The following is a 14,711-nucleotide window of genomic DNA, read 5'->3' as shown; positions in this document are numbered from 1 at the left end:
AACATCTGTTCACTGGTCAAGGTGGCAACATCTGCATTGTGTCCATCATGCAAAATTAATGTAACACACACAGCTGTGTAATCAACAATTACAGTGTAAGCATATGTAATGTGTCTGAGTGTGTGTAGATTAAAGTTATAAAAAACGAACCTAATATGTATGTGCATGGCCTGGATTCTAAAAAGCCCACATTGCTAAATGGAGTAAGTCATAATGGACCATTAAGGCCTGTCCAATTTCTTATTGCAGCTTTTCAGGGGCCACAGCCATTGTATCAATTGAACATTGCTGTATCCCATAATTATGCATCTGCTGTTCTACCCTGTGCATTGTTTAGCCTATGTATCATGTGAGGCCAATGTGTATCATTTATCATCATGTTAATACAGAGAATAAAATATTTATGGAAAAAGGAAAGAACCAAGAGGAGAACTGGGCATGAAACAAAACATAAGATTGCTTTGTGGCCATATAGGCACATTGAATGAGGAGTGGAATAACCTAATCTGTCTTGTTAGATTGTTGCCTCAGCACTGTAGCTGCCATATTGACATTTCCTGACAATGCACCTCTGTCTACTGTGGGGAATATACAATGGAACAGGGCTAATGTAAAAAAAAAAAAAAAAAAAAGAAAGAAAGAAAGAAAGAAATTCTAGAGAACAATATTTTGAGAAGGAAATAGGCTACCAAAGAACAATGAGATTGTTGTCTCGTTGCATTTGCCCTCTTGCTCAGTGATTGCATGTGAATTGATGTCACATACAGTTTGTGACAATGTCATTGTCACGACACACAATTTAATACGGTCTTGACCTTCGTGAACATGCCTCAAAGGTTCAAACACATCATTGCTCTGTGATCGCCCTATTTCACAAGCTTCTCTTGAGTGCATTCCAGATGAACTCAAGGGACCAAAGCAATCTAAAACAGTGATGAGGGGACAATCACTGTCTAGACCTCCAGACATCACAAAAGACTCGTAACAAAGACATACACTTACTGGCAGGTTGAAACAATGAACTACAATACATATTATTAATCAGTTACTACTGATCCATTGTTTCTAAATTCCCATGCAATGAGTTTTATGATTTTGTGTACTGTAAAATTATGCAAATAATGTTCAAAGCCAAAGCTAATTTGATCTGAGAGGTATTTGGAAGTTTGCTTAATTTTATATTTAGTGTATTATGTGTGATGACTGAATAAGATACTACTACTGCTATTTTTGTGCAAAAATCAACATACTAATACCAGCTGTTGAAATTGAATAAAATAAAGAGTGACAGTGATGTATTGTTTTTCAGAGTAAAGCTTTATTAAACCAATTTCATGCTCAATATTCATTTAAGCATTTCATAAAATGTAAATACAACTCTAACATAATTTACTAGGAATAAATCAGTAGCGTAAAGAATACAGCCATCAGTGTAAACAGTATTATCTCACAATCAGTATCTCGTTCAGCTGCCTCTGCCTCTCCTGGCTGTGTGAAAGAAGCTCTCTAGCTAGATCAAACAAAAAAGATAACCCTGCTATTTCCCCTGACAGAAGATCACAAGATGTGCATATGTCTTAACAGTGGCTAAGCTCTGCTTTCTCGAGGATAATTTACAACCAGATTACTGCCTTTGTCTGTCTGTATTGGTCACAAGTGCTGAAAACCACCTTTGTCACGTGGGACACATTTTTTTTTATTACAGTAACATTTACAGATGTGCAGCTTTAAGCTCTACTCCATTTTCCCATGTGGTGGCTGGCTGCTTGATTTTGTCACTGATGGTGGAGAGAGTGGAGAGGTTCTCAGGAGGGTCTGGGTCAGGTAGGTGCCAGTGGATGAAGATCAAATACATGAAACTACCTAAAACACCTCCAATAAGTGGGGCCACCAGAGGTACCCAGAACCAGTAGTTGTAACACCTGAAGAGCAGACACCCAAATTAATAACAGAGAAGAATTCACAAATATAACAAGACTTAAACTTACTATGGTTCTTTGACTAAGTCTTCTCATTTAGACATGCCTATGTTAACATGCCAATGTTAACACCAAACTTTTTAGCTTCTTAGCAATTTTGTTTTGGTTTTTCAACCTGCACGTCCACTGAATGCTTCAGTACCACTGCTCCTACAACTGCAAAAACAGGACTAGCTGCTGAAGAAAGCTGAACACCTTCCTCAGTTGGCTCAGCGCAAAACTAGAGCTAAAAAGGTCTTGTGAATATTAAACTTAGTGTGTATTTATCAGGTGACCAGAAACACAATTTCAATTGGATGATAACATTACTCTCAGAGTAACATTACTCTTATTATCATGTCAGTTATAACAGCTTTACAAGGTGATATTATGTCAGGGTGGTGTGTCTGTCAACTTGATTTGATGTTTTTCTGCCCCCTGGTGGGCAAGAATCAATGAATGCAGTTTTACAAAGATTAAGTAAACATTTATCATAGAGATTATTATATAGATAGATTAAGTAAGTTTTACCAGCTGTGGAACCACGGCAAAGTCATTTGATCGCAATATCATACAGAGCAACAAGTTGCAGTGGAACCAACAACAGGTCATAATCAGATCAGTTTTATAACAAGCTGACACTTCATGTTCAGCTCTAACACCTGATAACCTCTGACATGCATGATTTTCCGACAACCATAAGGTCAAAGACCTGTAACAGTGGCAAACCATGTCCCTTTTCTAATGTTACTAATTGTTTGAATGCACTGTGTGGCTTCATTAAGCAGGCCCCAGTATTCTTTCTTAAGTTACCTGCCTGGAAAGTTTTAAGTGTTGAGTGCAGTGCACGTACACTGTATATATAAGATAAGATACTCACATGAAGACCTCAGTGCCCCAGCCTGCAGTCAGTGTAAAGAGGCGAGGCCCCAGGTCCCGAGCAGGATTTATTGCAGCGCCACAGTTAGCTGACATTGACATGGAGATCCCCAGGACAATCACTGCCACTATAGCAGGAATCAGCTCTGAGGGAGCAGGGGTGTTCCTCTTTTCATCCAAACACAGGATGCACAGCATCAGCATCCCAGTGCCCACTACCTAATGACATTTATGAACAAATACAACAATAATGAGTACAACAGCTGTTGAAGTACACCATAAAGTTTACACCCAAAGTACCAACTGACCTGGTCAAGAAAACTTCTACCCAAAGTCATGTACTCTGAGGGATATGTGGCAAATATAGATGCTGTCTCATTTGGGCCATATACAGTCAGCACTCCCCCACTAAACGCCATTATAGCATCTGAAATAGAAACAGAGGTAATGAAATGTGATAAACATCAAACAAAGTGTATGCAAATGAGTATGTATATATAATGCCAATATAAGCATTTGAGATGCCAGAGAGACAAACCATAGTACACCAGGTAGACAAGCCCTGATGCCACGTAAGCCCCTAGCAACTGGGAGAGGCAATAGGGCACCAGCCTTCCCCAGGGCACCTGGCCCAACACACAGAAACTCAGAGTTACAGCTGGGTTCAGATGAGCACCTGCGGAGACAGCGAAAGAGAGGGACAGAGGAAGGTGGATGTTAAAAATGAATTACAGTGAGGAAGATTAGAAGGTCATGAAATCTGAGATTATTTGAGGACCTTAGGTACAAATCAGTCAGGGTGAAAACCTTGAAAAGATGAACAAGGTTTCTTTGCCCAGAGTGCCAGTCATTAATGTGATAAATCTACAGTGCACAGATCAGTGAATGTCTGCAGTAATGGAAAAGTCATAACTCAGAGTGGGAGGCAGCAAACAAAATATTGCTCATGTCTTTTGCTGTGTGTTAATCTTTCAGGGATACCAGCTAAGAGTGTGATATTAAATTAAAAGATCATACTATGGGGAATGTTAGTGGCCATTTGAACAGTTTTTACCTGTGATGCCCTTGGTGAGGTACATGGCTGACATGACGCCCACAGAAAAGGCCATGTTGACTGACAGAAACTGGCCTTTGGTCTCCCTGCTGGTCTTCACCTGGGCTGCAGCAGAGCAGCCAAAGAGCTAAGATAAAGGGGATAAAGAGAGAGAAAGTGGAAAGTGGTATGACATTAAAGGTCAACAGATACAGGTAAATACATGTGCACATTAGTTTCTCTCTGTGTCATTGTTTAATTACTCATAGGTCAAACAAAGAACATTCCTGGTTGTTAAAATGCAATTAATTTCATCCCCTTATGAACTTAGACTTTGTGATGAACCTGACTATTTCTTATCTAAATAGCCTTACAACAAACAATATGTCCCCACAGAGGAGAGGATGTTACAAGTACATACACGCAAACACACACACACACACACACACACACACACACACACACACACACACACACACACACACACCAAGTTACACCTCATAAAGACCACACCTTCAGTAAGACTTTTACTGATGAAACATTATGGGCTATGAATCAGTAATCGACATTGTTGTATTAGGCCGACATCTTTATCACGGGCAGATTAAACCGAGTTATGGTGCCATAACCATGGCAATGCCATGAGAGATTTTGGTAACAGTAGCTGGATGAAAGTAGTATCGGTGAAATGATGACACACAGAAGGCCTTCATGCATAATCATGTGAACCAACATGGCTCAGTGACATCATTTTACATATCTTGTGATGCCAACATTTTGTTTTGGTGTTTGTTTTGTTGTTAGCTCATTAATGTTTTAAAATACTGTTAACTGACTATATAGATAAATATCCTCAGCACTCTTCATCATAAGTGAATAATTCTCAGAAAATGGTGTAGTCCCTGTATCACCATGATACTAGGAAGAGGTTTATTGATTTATGTTGTTATGCATTGTTTTGAATTTATCTGCACATGATGAGTCTAAAACTTCACTAGTCTTTATATAGAATCTACATTTCAAACTTTGGAGTGACTTTGCTAATACACTGACAAGTGGAGTTTTCATATGGTGCTGTAATGTTGCCATTGGTGAGTTTCCCAGGATTTTTCTTATTAATAAAATGATCTAAACTTTCTCTAAAGAAAGAATATACAGCATGTGTTACTTGCACGTACTCTGCACGCCAAACAAAGTAAAAACCTAAATTAAAATAATAAATTTTCAAATGAAATGAAAAATGAAAATAAAAGAAAATGCAAAAGAATCATTCTGATTAATTATTAATTATTATGAAAGAAATGTGTTTTATATAAGGCCAGGACTAGAAAAGCAATGGAAAGGTGTGTGGATCTTGTTCAGTTCTGAGGTCTGAGTGTCACTTACCAGCAAGATGAAAGTTCCCAAGAATTCAGCCATACACTCTCGGACCAGGGCATTTCTCACTCTGAGCAAACGTAACTTCAACATGGCTGGAGTGAAATCAAATCCTTCTTCTCATCTCACGCTGAGCTCTGTCTCTATTGTCAGACAGACCAGCTGTCTGTGTGTGTGTGTGTGTGTCTGTCTGTCTGTCCAGGAGATGATGATTTTAGATGCGGAGACGACAGTGCTGAACTTCTACCTGAGACCCTCTGCATGGTAACCCACCTCTCCACTTCTCTTCCTCTACAGCTGGCTAAACACTATTACTCATTTATTGGTTTGTGACACCTCCGGATTGGCTGTAATGTGTCTCAGCTGTTAGAGGTTGCTTATATGAACAGAGGCCATAAACAGTCAGATTATGTGTTGACAGCACTGATAGAGGGCAATAAGCCGCAGAGTATATATACAGCAGAAATCTGCAGACCTCTCTCATGAAACAGTAATAGGTGTTTATGATACATAAACATTTATGCTCATTTTTTTTGGGCAGTCATCCTATCAAGCAGAGCCAGAGACACACTGACTCCCCTCATCACATTATATGCAAAGCAAATTATTGGTGCATTTTTGGCTATGTGCATACAATCTTTTGTTACATGTTTATGTTTATTCTGAAAGAACCAGTATAGGCCTGCATCAATAAAACTTCATGTGTTTCAACAAGAACTGCATTTGGTTTTAACAATATTAAAATTAAATTGTAAAATTAAAATATGGCATTGTGCAAGAATACACCTTATTCAGAAATATTGTGGAAACATGTCCCCTTGTTTGTATCCAGCTTGAGCTCATATCAGTTTGTGTTTACAACTCAGAAAACTATGCAGAGAAATACCTAAAAGTTATCCATGGAGAAATTCCTGTTAATATCAGAATTTAGTCTTAAATTGATTATCACTGTGTGTTTATCTGTATTGGATTGCTGTAAATCTAAATACACGTTTCTTTAAGTCAATCAGTCTCAGTCTCATGATATTCTCCGGCAGGCTGTTGCACGAATGGAGAGTGGAAATTGAGTTCGTCAAAACCAGTCAACAATCTCTCTGGAATTCAAGTTGAAAAGGCTTCAGATAGTAAATGAATGTAGTATAATAAATGATATTATAACTGGTGTGGTGAAACATTTCTTGGTGAATGTTAGGTAAGGTGGTTGATAGGGAAGCCCCTCTTATCCTTGAGAAGCTCGATGTCACCATAACCCCTCTCTCTGAACTCTGGACTTTAATGGGTTATGCAAGACAAATAATTGCTGTGTAGGAGTAAAGAGCCATGTTATCGCTGATAATTTTTAGAGAGGCACAAAACAAGTTGACATCAAGTTCCTGTAGTCCTGAATCTGCACTGCTATGCTTTGTTTAGTTTTTTACTGCTGTTTCATCTGAAACTGCTCAGCTACATTACGAGTTTGGGGAAATAAGTCAAAGCAAGGTGATGATTACCTCTTCACAACATAAACCTTGACATGCTATGTGGAGACTGTAAAGCTTCATGGTTATCTTATCACATCTGCTTTTTAAAGGTATAACTGTTTGGTGATGTGTAAAAACAACAGATACCTTTACCCTGCAGTTTTGTCCCCAGTTTTTTTTTTCTGGGAACTGATAGAAAAGATAAAATGCTGACACTCTACCTCCCTCTGCTGGACATAAGAATAACAAGCATTAATTTGTTAGGCTTTATTAAAAAGAAAAATAAACTCTAAAAGCAGTTGACATGTATTCACAATATATTACAACATGTGCTTTCATTTACCATCTGCCACATTATTAGTTTTAACTGAGCAAACCATTTGCTAAAGTTGGTTTATTTGATAAATGTATGAGCCATCAGTGCATTTTTATTATTTTCCAGAAATATCTCAGGTCATGAGGTAGATGTAATCCTGTAAAAGAGAGGAGTGAGACAAATACACGCTTTTGGGAGATTATGTTTCCTTTAGGGTTTTGTTATAATGACTTTGTGTAAACTTTTGTGTAACTGTTGCAAAATATCACAGTTAATTCATGTCATGTTCTTTGTCACTGCAGGCAATGCTGTCTCTCACAAATGGCTTTTAATTCCTCGTTCATCATCATTCCCTGAACTTTACTGTCTGCAAAGCACTTCGATAATCTTCATGTTTCCAGATGTTTTAGAGGGCGACGTAGCACCACATCCACAGGCCCGGGGGGGAGTTTTCTGATCAAAGTCCAGGCTTCCAGGCGCCTCATCCCCACCATGCTCACACCTTCAATCTCTAGGACCTCATCACCAGGGCACACCTTGTCAACTGGACCTCCTGAAAGGACAACACAGAAAGGGAGCATTCAATAAATAGCTGCAATGTAAAAAAGCTGTATACAAAGATAGTTTATGTCGAAACTGTTAAAATTAAAAGGCAATGCTTGCGTATAATTTCAGTCTTAATTCTAACAAATGTAAATTCTTATATTAACAAAACTGGTGTACTCTTCTCCTCTGTTCATCTATAGAGAATCTTTCACCACAGCCAAGTTCAAAAATTTCTTAGTGCCATTGTTTTTCTGAAATTTACAACAGACATTTTTCTTTCTAAAATATTTCATAAATATTGTTTATGATGTAAAAAATTAGGCAACATTTGCATCAACCATCAGAGATCATGGTAGATTTATTTCAGGTATTTCATTTGTTGGATTAGCCAAAAACCAACAGTCTCGTCTAGCAATTTTTCTCTGAAGTGATGTAAATGTACAAGGAATTGTCCTATATCACCATATAAATTATTATTGTGATTTTAAAAAACCTAAATTGTACTGTAGATTGAGAATTTCATCTATACTGCACATTGATATGAGCTATTCCTCGTCCATCTCTTTGAAGGGAGGGAGCAGCCATAATGATGCTCAAATTTTTCCATTTCTCTGTGGAGATCTGAAATACTGAGTTTCAGTTCTCACCTTGGAAGATCTTCTGTACAGTGAGTGGTCTGTTCCCCAGACTGGAGCCTACACCTCCCTCCAGACTGAAGCCTAGATCCCTGCTATTCTTCTCCAGACTCACGCATACATGCTGACCTGAGGAGTGGAAAAACACAGATACAGTATCTCAAACTGAGCTGCTCAGATGTAGCACTAATGTATTTTCAGAGCTCTGGAAAAGTTAGACTTCTCACCTGTCTCAGTGAACTCAGTCTGTGTTGGTTCCTGGTTATTTGCCTGCACTCTACTCTGAGAGGCGCTATTAACATCTCCTCTCCTCAGGACCACCACTCCCATCTCACGAGTCTTCGCCCTTCTTAGCACCCTCAGAGCTTCCCAGTGGGCATAGCCATGCAATGCTGTGCCATTGATTGACAAGACCTGGTCCCCTTCCCTTATGGAGCCTTGCTGAGCTGCCACACCTGAGTGAAAAACCTTATGGACCTGAGGAAAAGACACCAGGAGACTAATGAAGAGACTGAGGACAAAGTTTTTAAATATTTTCAGGAGAGGGAAGAAAGGGGGTTCTTTCTTACAGTGACTGGTTTGTTCTGGTCTACGCCTCCTGCCAAACTGAAGCCCAGTCCCACTCCCAAATCTTTGTGGAGAACCACCACCTGCACCTCATCATAGTCCTGCAAGAGAGATGGTGGGCAAAATAAGAAAATACACAACAGAGAGCAGCAAAGAGGAAAAGAGAGGCAAGATGGAGATGACATGCAACAAAGGTTAGGTCAGTTTGAACCTTGGACCTTGGCCACCAGGATGGCCTCAGTATATTTTTTTAGATATTGAAGGACCCATTTTCAATTCTATGCATTTGTATTTATTTGTATTTACATCTCCGACCATCAGGCAGGTTATCGCTGCTTTGAGATCAGTTAATGTAGCTGAGGAGGTGAGTAATCGGATTCACGTGTAGCTGCTTTTAGTTTGAGAAGCATACAATTTTTTCATGATGCTCATGACATGCTATGCCCCAGACTTTGTGGTGTGTATGCCTGATTTTGCAGTTTGTACTTCTCATGGAACATATTGGTTTATATTTGATTTATCTCAATCATATGAAAAGGGAACTATGGACAATACTGGAAAAGCAGCCAATGATCTATGAAGAGTTGTATTATAAAACATGCATTATTGGTAAATCTAAAGCAGTAGCAATGTCACTGTAAAAATGTTTAATTTTTAAAGGTAGCAAATAATCACTATGGGCCCAAAACCTAATCAGTAGCCATATCAATACCAGATGCAATGTATTCCTGTGAATTCATATCTAATAACAGGTTAATACCAGACAAAGAAGGCCACTAAAATGACAACAGCAAGAAAGAGAGAGAGAGATAATATAACATGGGAAAAGTGACCTAAATCATGGTAATGATACATGTAACTTGGGTCCATATCACATTTTACATGCTTTTCAACAGCAGAAAAGCATGTAAAATGTTATTAATGTCCAGCTGTTTGTACCTGCGGGGTGTCCCCCAGGCTCCTGACATCGTCCAGCAGCCTGTCAAGCTCCTCAGTGGGCATCACAGACACGTAGGAAAGGGCAGACACGTCTGAGCTCAGAGAGGCAGACCGCCCACCTGTTGATTGCCACTCATCACTGTCATTCTCTGACTCGTAGTCAACCCCAGCAAAATTACACAGGTCTGAAAAACTATAGGGAATAAGAGGAAGAGTATTGAGAGAAAACTGATCAATTAAATTAATTATTAAATGATTACCTCAGTAAAACCAGATATCTGATCATTTCTGGAGAACCCACCTGATAGAGAAGCTCCTACGATCTGAATGGCTCATGTTACTGGTGATGGTCACCGAGGACTCTCCAGAGTCTGAATCATAGTTTGAATCCTCATCCTTCTGCGTACTTTCATCATCATCCTCATCATCATCTTCATCATCATTCCAGACTTTAATCTCTGGGTTCAAGCCAGCTACCCAAGCATCCAGGTCCAACACCTGTTTCTTCCCTTTCTGGTAGGCTGTCTTGACATCTGAAGAGATGAGACCAGGGAGATTGCTGTGGGAGGAGGTGGCAAGGGGACGAGGGAGAAGTGGAGAGTCTAGATCGGGAGTTTTGCCTGCTTGTGTGGAGACAGAACCGCTGTCATATCTGTCTGCAATAGGAGGGGCATTTTCCATTTGTGCGGTAGGTGAATGAAAGGGCGAGTTGTCAGGGGTGTTTGTTGGAGTCTTGTCATCATCGCTAACAGGTGATGTAATCCCAGAAGGTGTCATTTTCTGCACACTAGCGGAGGGGCCACTAGAATTAGGGACTAGCATGGATGGTGTATTGTTGGCTGTCATATCTTTCTCACTTGCTTCCTCAGGGCTTGAGAGTTTGGAGAAATCTGTCTCATCTATGTAAAAGTCTCCATGGCGTCTTTGAGCTCCTCCAGTTAGAGGGATTTCTAGTGTACCCTTGAGTCGGGAATATTTACCAAAATCTTCAGCACAGTTGTTACCGCTATCCATTTCCTTCTTTTCATTCTCAGCCAAATCATTCCCTTCTATCTCTTTCCTCCTTGATCTCAGTCCAACCTCATCCACTGATAAAGACCTTTCTGACACAACCTTCTTTCCTGCTGCTGTCAGTTTGTCTTCTGATTTATCACCTACCTCCCCTCCTTCTTTCATTCCCTCCCACTTGTCCCTCAATCCACTTATTGTTTTTGCTGACCCACTCTTCTTCACTCCATCATGACCCCTGCTGAGTTGTGTTGGCACAGAAAAGGTTCTTCTGGGCATCAGGACCTCCCCTGTTGCCAAACCCTGAGCTCTCTGTGACAGAGCCTCAAACTGACTGATCTTATTTCTCACACTGGCTGCAGAGGGGACCAACAACATTTCTGAGAACTTCTTCCTCTCTGTCGTTTTCAGTGTAATTTTCTTTGGATTCGACTCAAACACATCTTCATCAGTGCTACCACTCCTCAGTTCATCTTTTTCTTTTGCACCATCATCTGTTTCTTTTGTCCTATTTATTCCATTGGTCTCAGCCTTTTCCTCTTGATGGTTCGCCCTGCCCTGATCCTTACTTTCATTTGTTCTTCTCTCTCTGAATTCAGATGAATCTTTGAGAGAAACTGATGTCTCATATGCTTGGAAAGCTTTTGCCTCTGAAGGTGCAGTAATCCCTCCTGCAGCCCTGGCAGATCTAATCTGAGCTGCTACAGTGTTCCTACTTCTTGCTCTATCCAGAGACCTTGTGCCTACTTCTGTGAACCCTTTCCCCCAGTTAACTCCACCTTCCTCTAAATACCTGCCCTGGATCTTTCCCTGCCAGTCTTCTCCTGACAGTCTCCTGATTCTTCCTGGAGAAGGTGAACTGTCAGAACCTGAGGTAACTTTCTGAGGTGTCCAGATGATTGATTTCCCGCTCTGCACTGGACCGAGGCTATTTTTCTCTCCTGGTGAGAAATGCCGGGGGAAGGTTGGCCCTGCTGACCTCTTAAAGGAGTCTGTGGTTGTTACAGGGGTAGAGAAGTCCCTAATTTTGTTGTAGTTCTCATCTTTACCAAAACCAGCAGACCCATAGAGTTTCTCTATCCTCTCCAGTATGGTCTGACCTCCTATGGGCTCAGACGTACCTGTCTCTGCGCTTGGACCAGACTTTGACCTCAACCTGAAGGGGAGAGATTGACCCCTGCTGGCCTTGTCAAAAGTCTGGCTAAGGTGACTCGCCGGACTCCTCTCTCTGACAACATTACTTGTACCCGCAGCGTTATAGGCATGTATCGAAGACCTCACCCTGCCCCTCACAACTTCACTTCCTGTTTTTCTTTCATCCAAGCCTCCAGCCTGGTTATTGAAGTCCCCTCCTCTTTTGTCAGCCCTGGTGCCCCAATAAGGACTTCTTGCCCCGGTTCTCCAATCTAAACTCTTACTTCTACTTTGCCAGTTGTATCTCCTCCCCTCTGCCCTGTCCTGGCTTTCAAATGCAGGGTTTTCACTTCTGTCAGTGCCTGTGATCATTTTATCTCCTGTGCCATTCTGGTTCAGCTTGGGGGACATGTCATGTCCTGGTGTTTCCTTCTCCCCACACTGATCTTTGACATTGCTTTGATGCCCTGTCCTGGCTTGATGTCCTGCAACTCTGTCCTCCTCCTTATTCGTACCATTTGTGCCAGTGCTTGTCCCATATCTCTCTCTTTCCCCAACTTCTTCAGTAACCTCCCTCTCCTCCTTAGAAACACTTCTGGATCCCCTAACACCTGGCCTGCGAGTGAGACTGTATGAGGGAGAGTTAGCCGAGCGGACAGTGAAGCGTGCTCCTGTCCTCTCCTTGTTGCACTCACTTACTGGAGTAGGAAGCAAGGACAAGTCCATTGTCTGAGAGTAAACAAAGTTAATGACCTCCTGTCAAGTGCCAAATCCCAAAAAGAGAGTGGAAGAGTGAACTTGATATTTAAGCGATTCCAAGCAACTGTCTTTTAGAGAGCACTCTGGAAGCAGTTCATCCCAAAGCTGCAGTTTTGAGAGTGTAAAAGACAGTAAAACAGTGGCACAATTGCAGTCCTCTAATTAGTTTCTTACACAGAAACTAAAAATGCATTAAAAAGTTTGATATTTCAGTGATGCTCTTGATAATTCTCTGTCTTGTGGTCTCCGAGTCATAACTGCTCTTGGCTCCTCTTTTTGGTTTCTTGTTGTGTTTGTCCTTAGGAATCTTCAGTTCCCCAGCACGACCTCAGTGAACAGCTCCCATCGCCTGCCAAGCATAAAAATGTACAAATTTCCATCCTGAGAACAGATCACTCTGGAATGTTGTGATATGTGGATTGTGGTCGCTCTGGCTGCTCAAAGTGGTCAAGCAGAATCACAGAGTGGTGGAGGACAATAAACAAAATATGCTACAGTGAAGCATGAAGTTGACAGTGAATGGAGTAGACATGAAAATCTAAAGGGGATAAAGGGGATAAGAAAAAAAAAATAGAGCAAAAGATTAGGCATGGGACCAAAATAATCAAAAACACAACAGTATGCTCACTCCAAAACCTGTCAGTTATGTCACTCTGCCTTCCCAACACTCCCCTCACACCGACTCAATAAGTCCATTCACAGAACAGCTGGACTCAGATAGTTGTCTCTGTTGTACACGCATATATCATAACGGCTGTTTACACAAGCAACATACTCATGACTCCCTGTCAGCGTCAGCTCAGCCTGAACCAAAAACTGGAAAAACTCACCTAACAGCAATCCACTTAACAAAAACAATGCATTAAAGTGACACAATCAGTCTCTGTGCAGTGTGTGTCAGTCACATAGGGTCAAAGAAAGGCAGCAATTGACTGAAACCTTGTAACAGTGAATTCATGTGTAATGATCAGATAAGATGGACAAAGATGAGGACCACGTTACTTTCATTTACATACAGCCTAGTGAGAGAAAGGAAATCTTACTGATGGACAATGGCTCATCAGGGTTATCTGACTACACAGCCACACACAGTGAAACTGTCTTTGATCATTCATCAAGTCAGAATTAGGATCCAATCATCTCTATTGACAGTAAACATGAATACTGTAAGATGCTGACTTACTATACAAATACAATAGGACAAGGGATTTACATAAGAACTGACCACATAACGCCATGAAGCTACATTTTTTATGAAATCTAGGTTACAATTTGTAACTTTGGGAGACCAGTGCTGCGGTGCTTTCCAATACAGGTGAGTCTGAGTGTCAGTTTACAGAAACACCTGTTCTGCTAGGTCACAGAGCTTCCCATCTGGGTAACCTGGGCAACATGGTCCCGTTTACGTTAAACTCCCACTGAACAGCAAGAAAGACACAAATGCACCCAGGCTTCAGGGAACATTACACACATTCATTACAAATTAGCTCCTCAATCCATCCACACATTCACAACACATGCAGCTTACCTTCTCTATGAGTGATCTCTGTCCTAGACCACTGTGCTGTCACGGGTTCATAATGAAGGCAGCACTCTGTAATGACATCAGCTCCTAACTCCTCTCTCTCCGTCTTTTTCTCTCTCCATCAGCTTTGCATGATGGACTGTGTACAGTGACGCAAACCTGCCACACTGGTTTATCCTCTTGTCCTCTCTCTCTCTCTCCCTCTCTCTCCCTCTCTCTCTCTGTGTGTCTCTCTCCTCCCCCTCCCATTGTTGTTTTCTCCCTCTTTTCGTCTTCTCACAGGGTAGCATTCCTGACTACAGTTCAATGTGTCACCAACTAAACGTCTCAACAGGGAGTGCGCACACACGCACGCGCACAAGCACACACACACACACACACACACACACACACACACACAAACACACACACACACACACACACACACACACACACAAACACACACACATGCTTATATACACGCTCCACAGACATTTCAAACTCCATCTCTAAGCATTTAATATGTGACATCAGCATTTCATAGCTCAGGGGAGAAGAGACACAGTTTAGATAAGTGTGTGACATTTCCTAACACA

General features: G+C 41.1%; 2 protein-coding genes across 2 annotated transcripts; both read right to left on the bottom strand.

Annotated features, from left to right (window-relative positions):
- Positions 1–1,296: 1,296 nt before the first annotated feature.
- On the bottom strand, positions 1,297–5,529 carry aqp10a (aquaporin 10a). Its single transcript, XM_071470531.1, has 6 exons — positions 5,257–5,529; positions 3,892–4,018; positions 3,376–3,513; positions 3,146–3,264; positions 2,839–3,056; positions 1,297–1,922 (listed from the first exon to the last, which is right to left on the bottom strand). The coding sequence occupies exons 1-6, from the start codon at positions 5,338–5,340 to the stop codon at positions 1,712–1,714; spliced, it is 897 nt and encodes a 298-aa protein (XP_071326632.1). The 5' UTR covers positions 5,341–5,529; the 3' UTR covers positions 1,297–1,711.
- Positions 5,530–6,959: 1,430 nt separating this feature from the next.
- LOC139612814 (serine-rich adhesin for platelets) lies at positions 6,960–14,273 on the bottom strand. The gene is made up of 7 exons (XM_071468837.1): positions 14,140–14,273; positions 10,012–13,149; positions 9,711–9,903; positions 8,774–8,872; positions 8,432–8,681; positions 8,217–8,333; positions 6,960–7,576 (listed from the first exon to the last, which is right to left on the bottom strand). Exons 2-7 carry the CDS (start codon positions 12,576–12,578, stop codon positions 7,413–7,415), a joined length of 3,390 nt encoding a protein of 1,129 aa, XP_071324938.1. The 5' UTR covers positions 12,579–13,149; positions 14,140–14,273; the 3' UTR covers positions 6,960–7,412.
- Between the last annotated feature and the right edge of the window lie 438 nt (positions 14,274–14,711).

Source organism: Trachinotus anak, unplaced genomic scaffold (assembly GCF_046630095.1).
Source record: "Trachinotus anak isolate AG129_WGS33_773 ecotype Australia unplaced genomic scaffold, CSIRO_AGI_Tana_v1 ptg000032l, whole genome shotgun sequence".
NCBI lineage: Eukaryota > Metazoa > Chordata > Actinopteri > Carangiformes > Carangidae > Trachinotus > Trachinotus anak.
The sequence above is the reverse complement of the archived record's forward strand: the minus strand, read 5'-3'. Positions and strand labels throughout refer to the sequence as shown.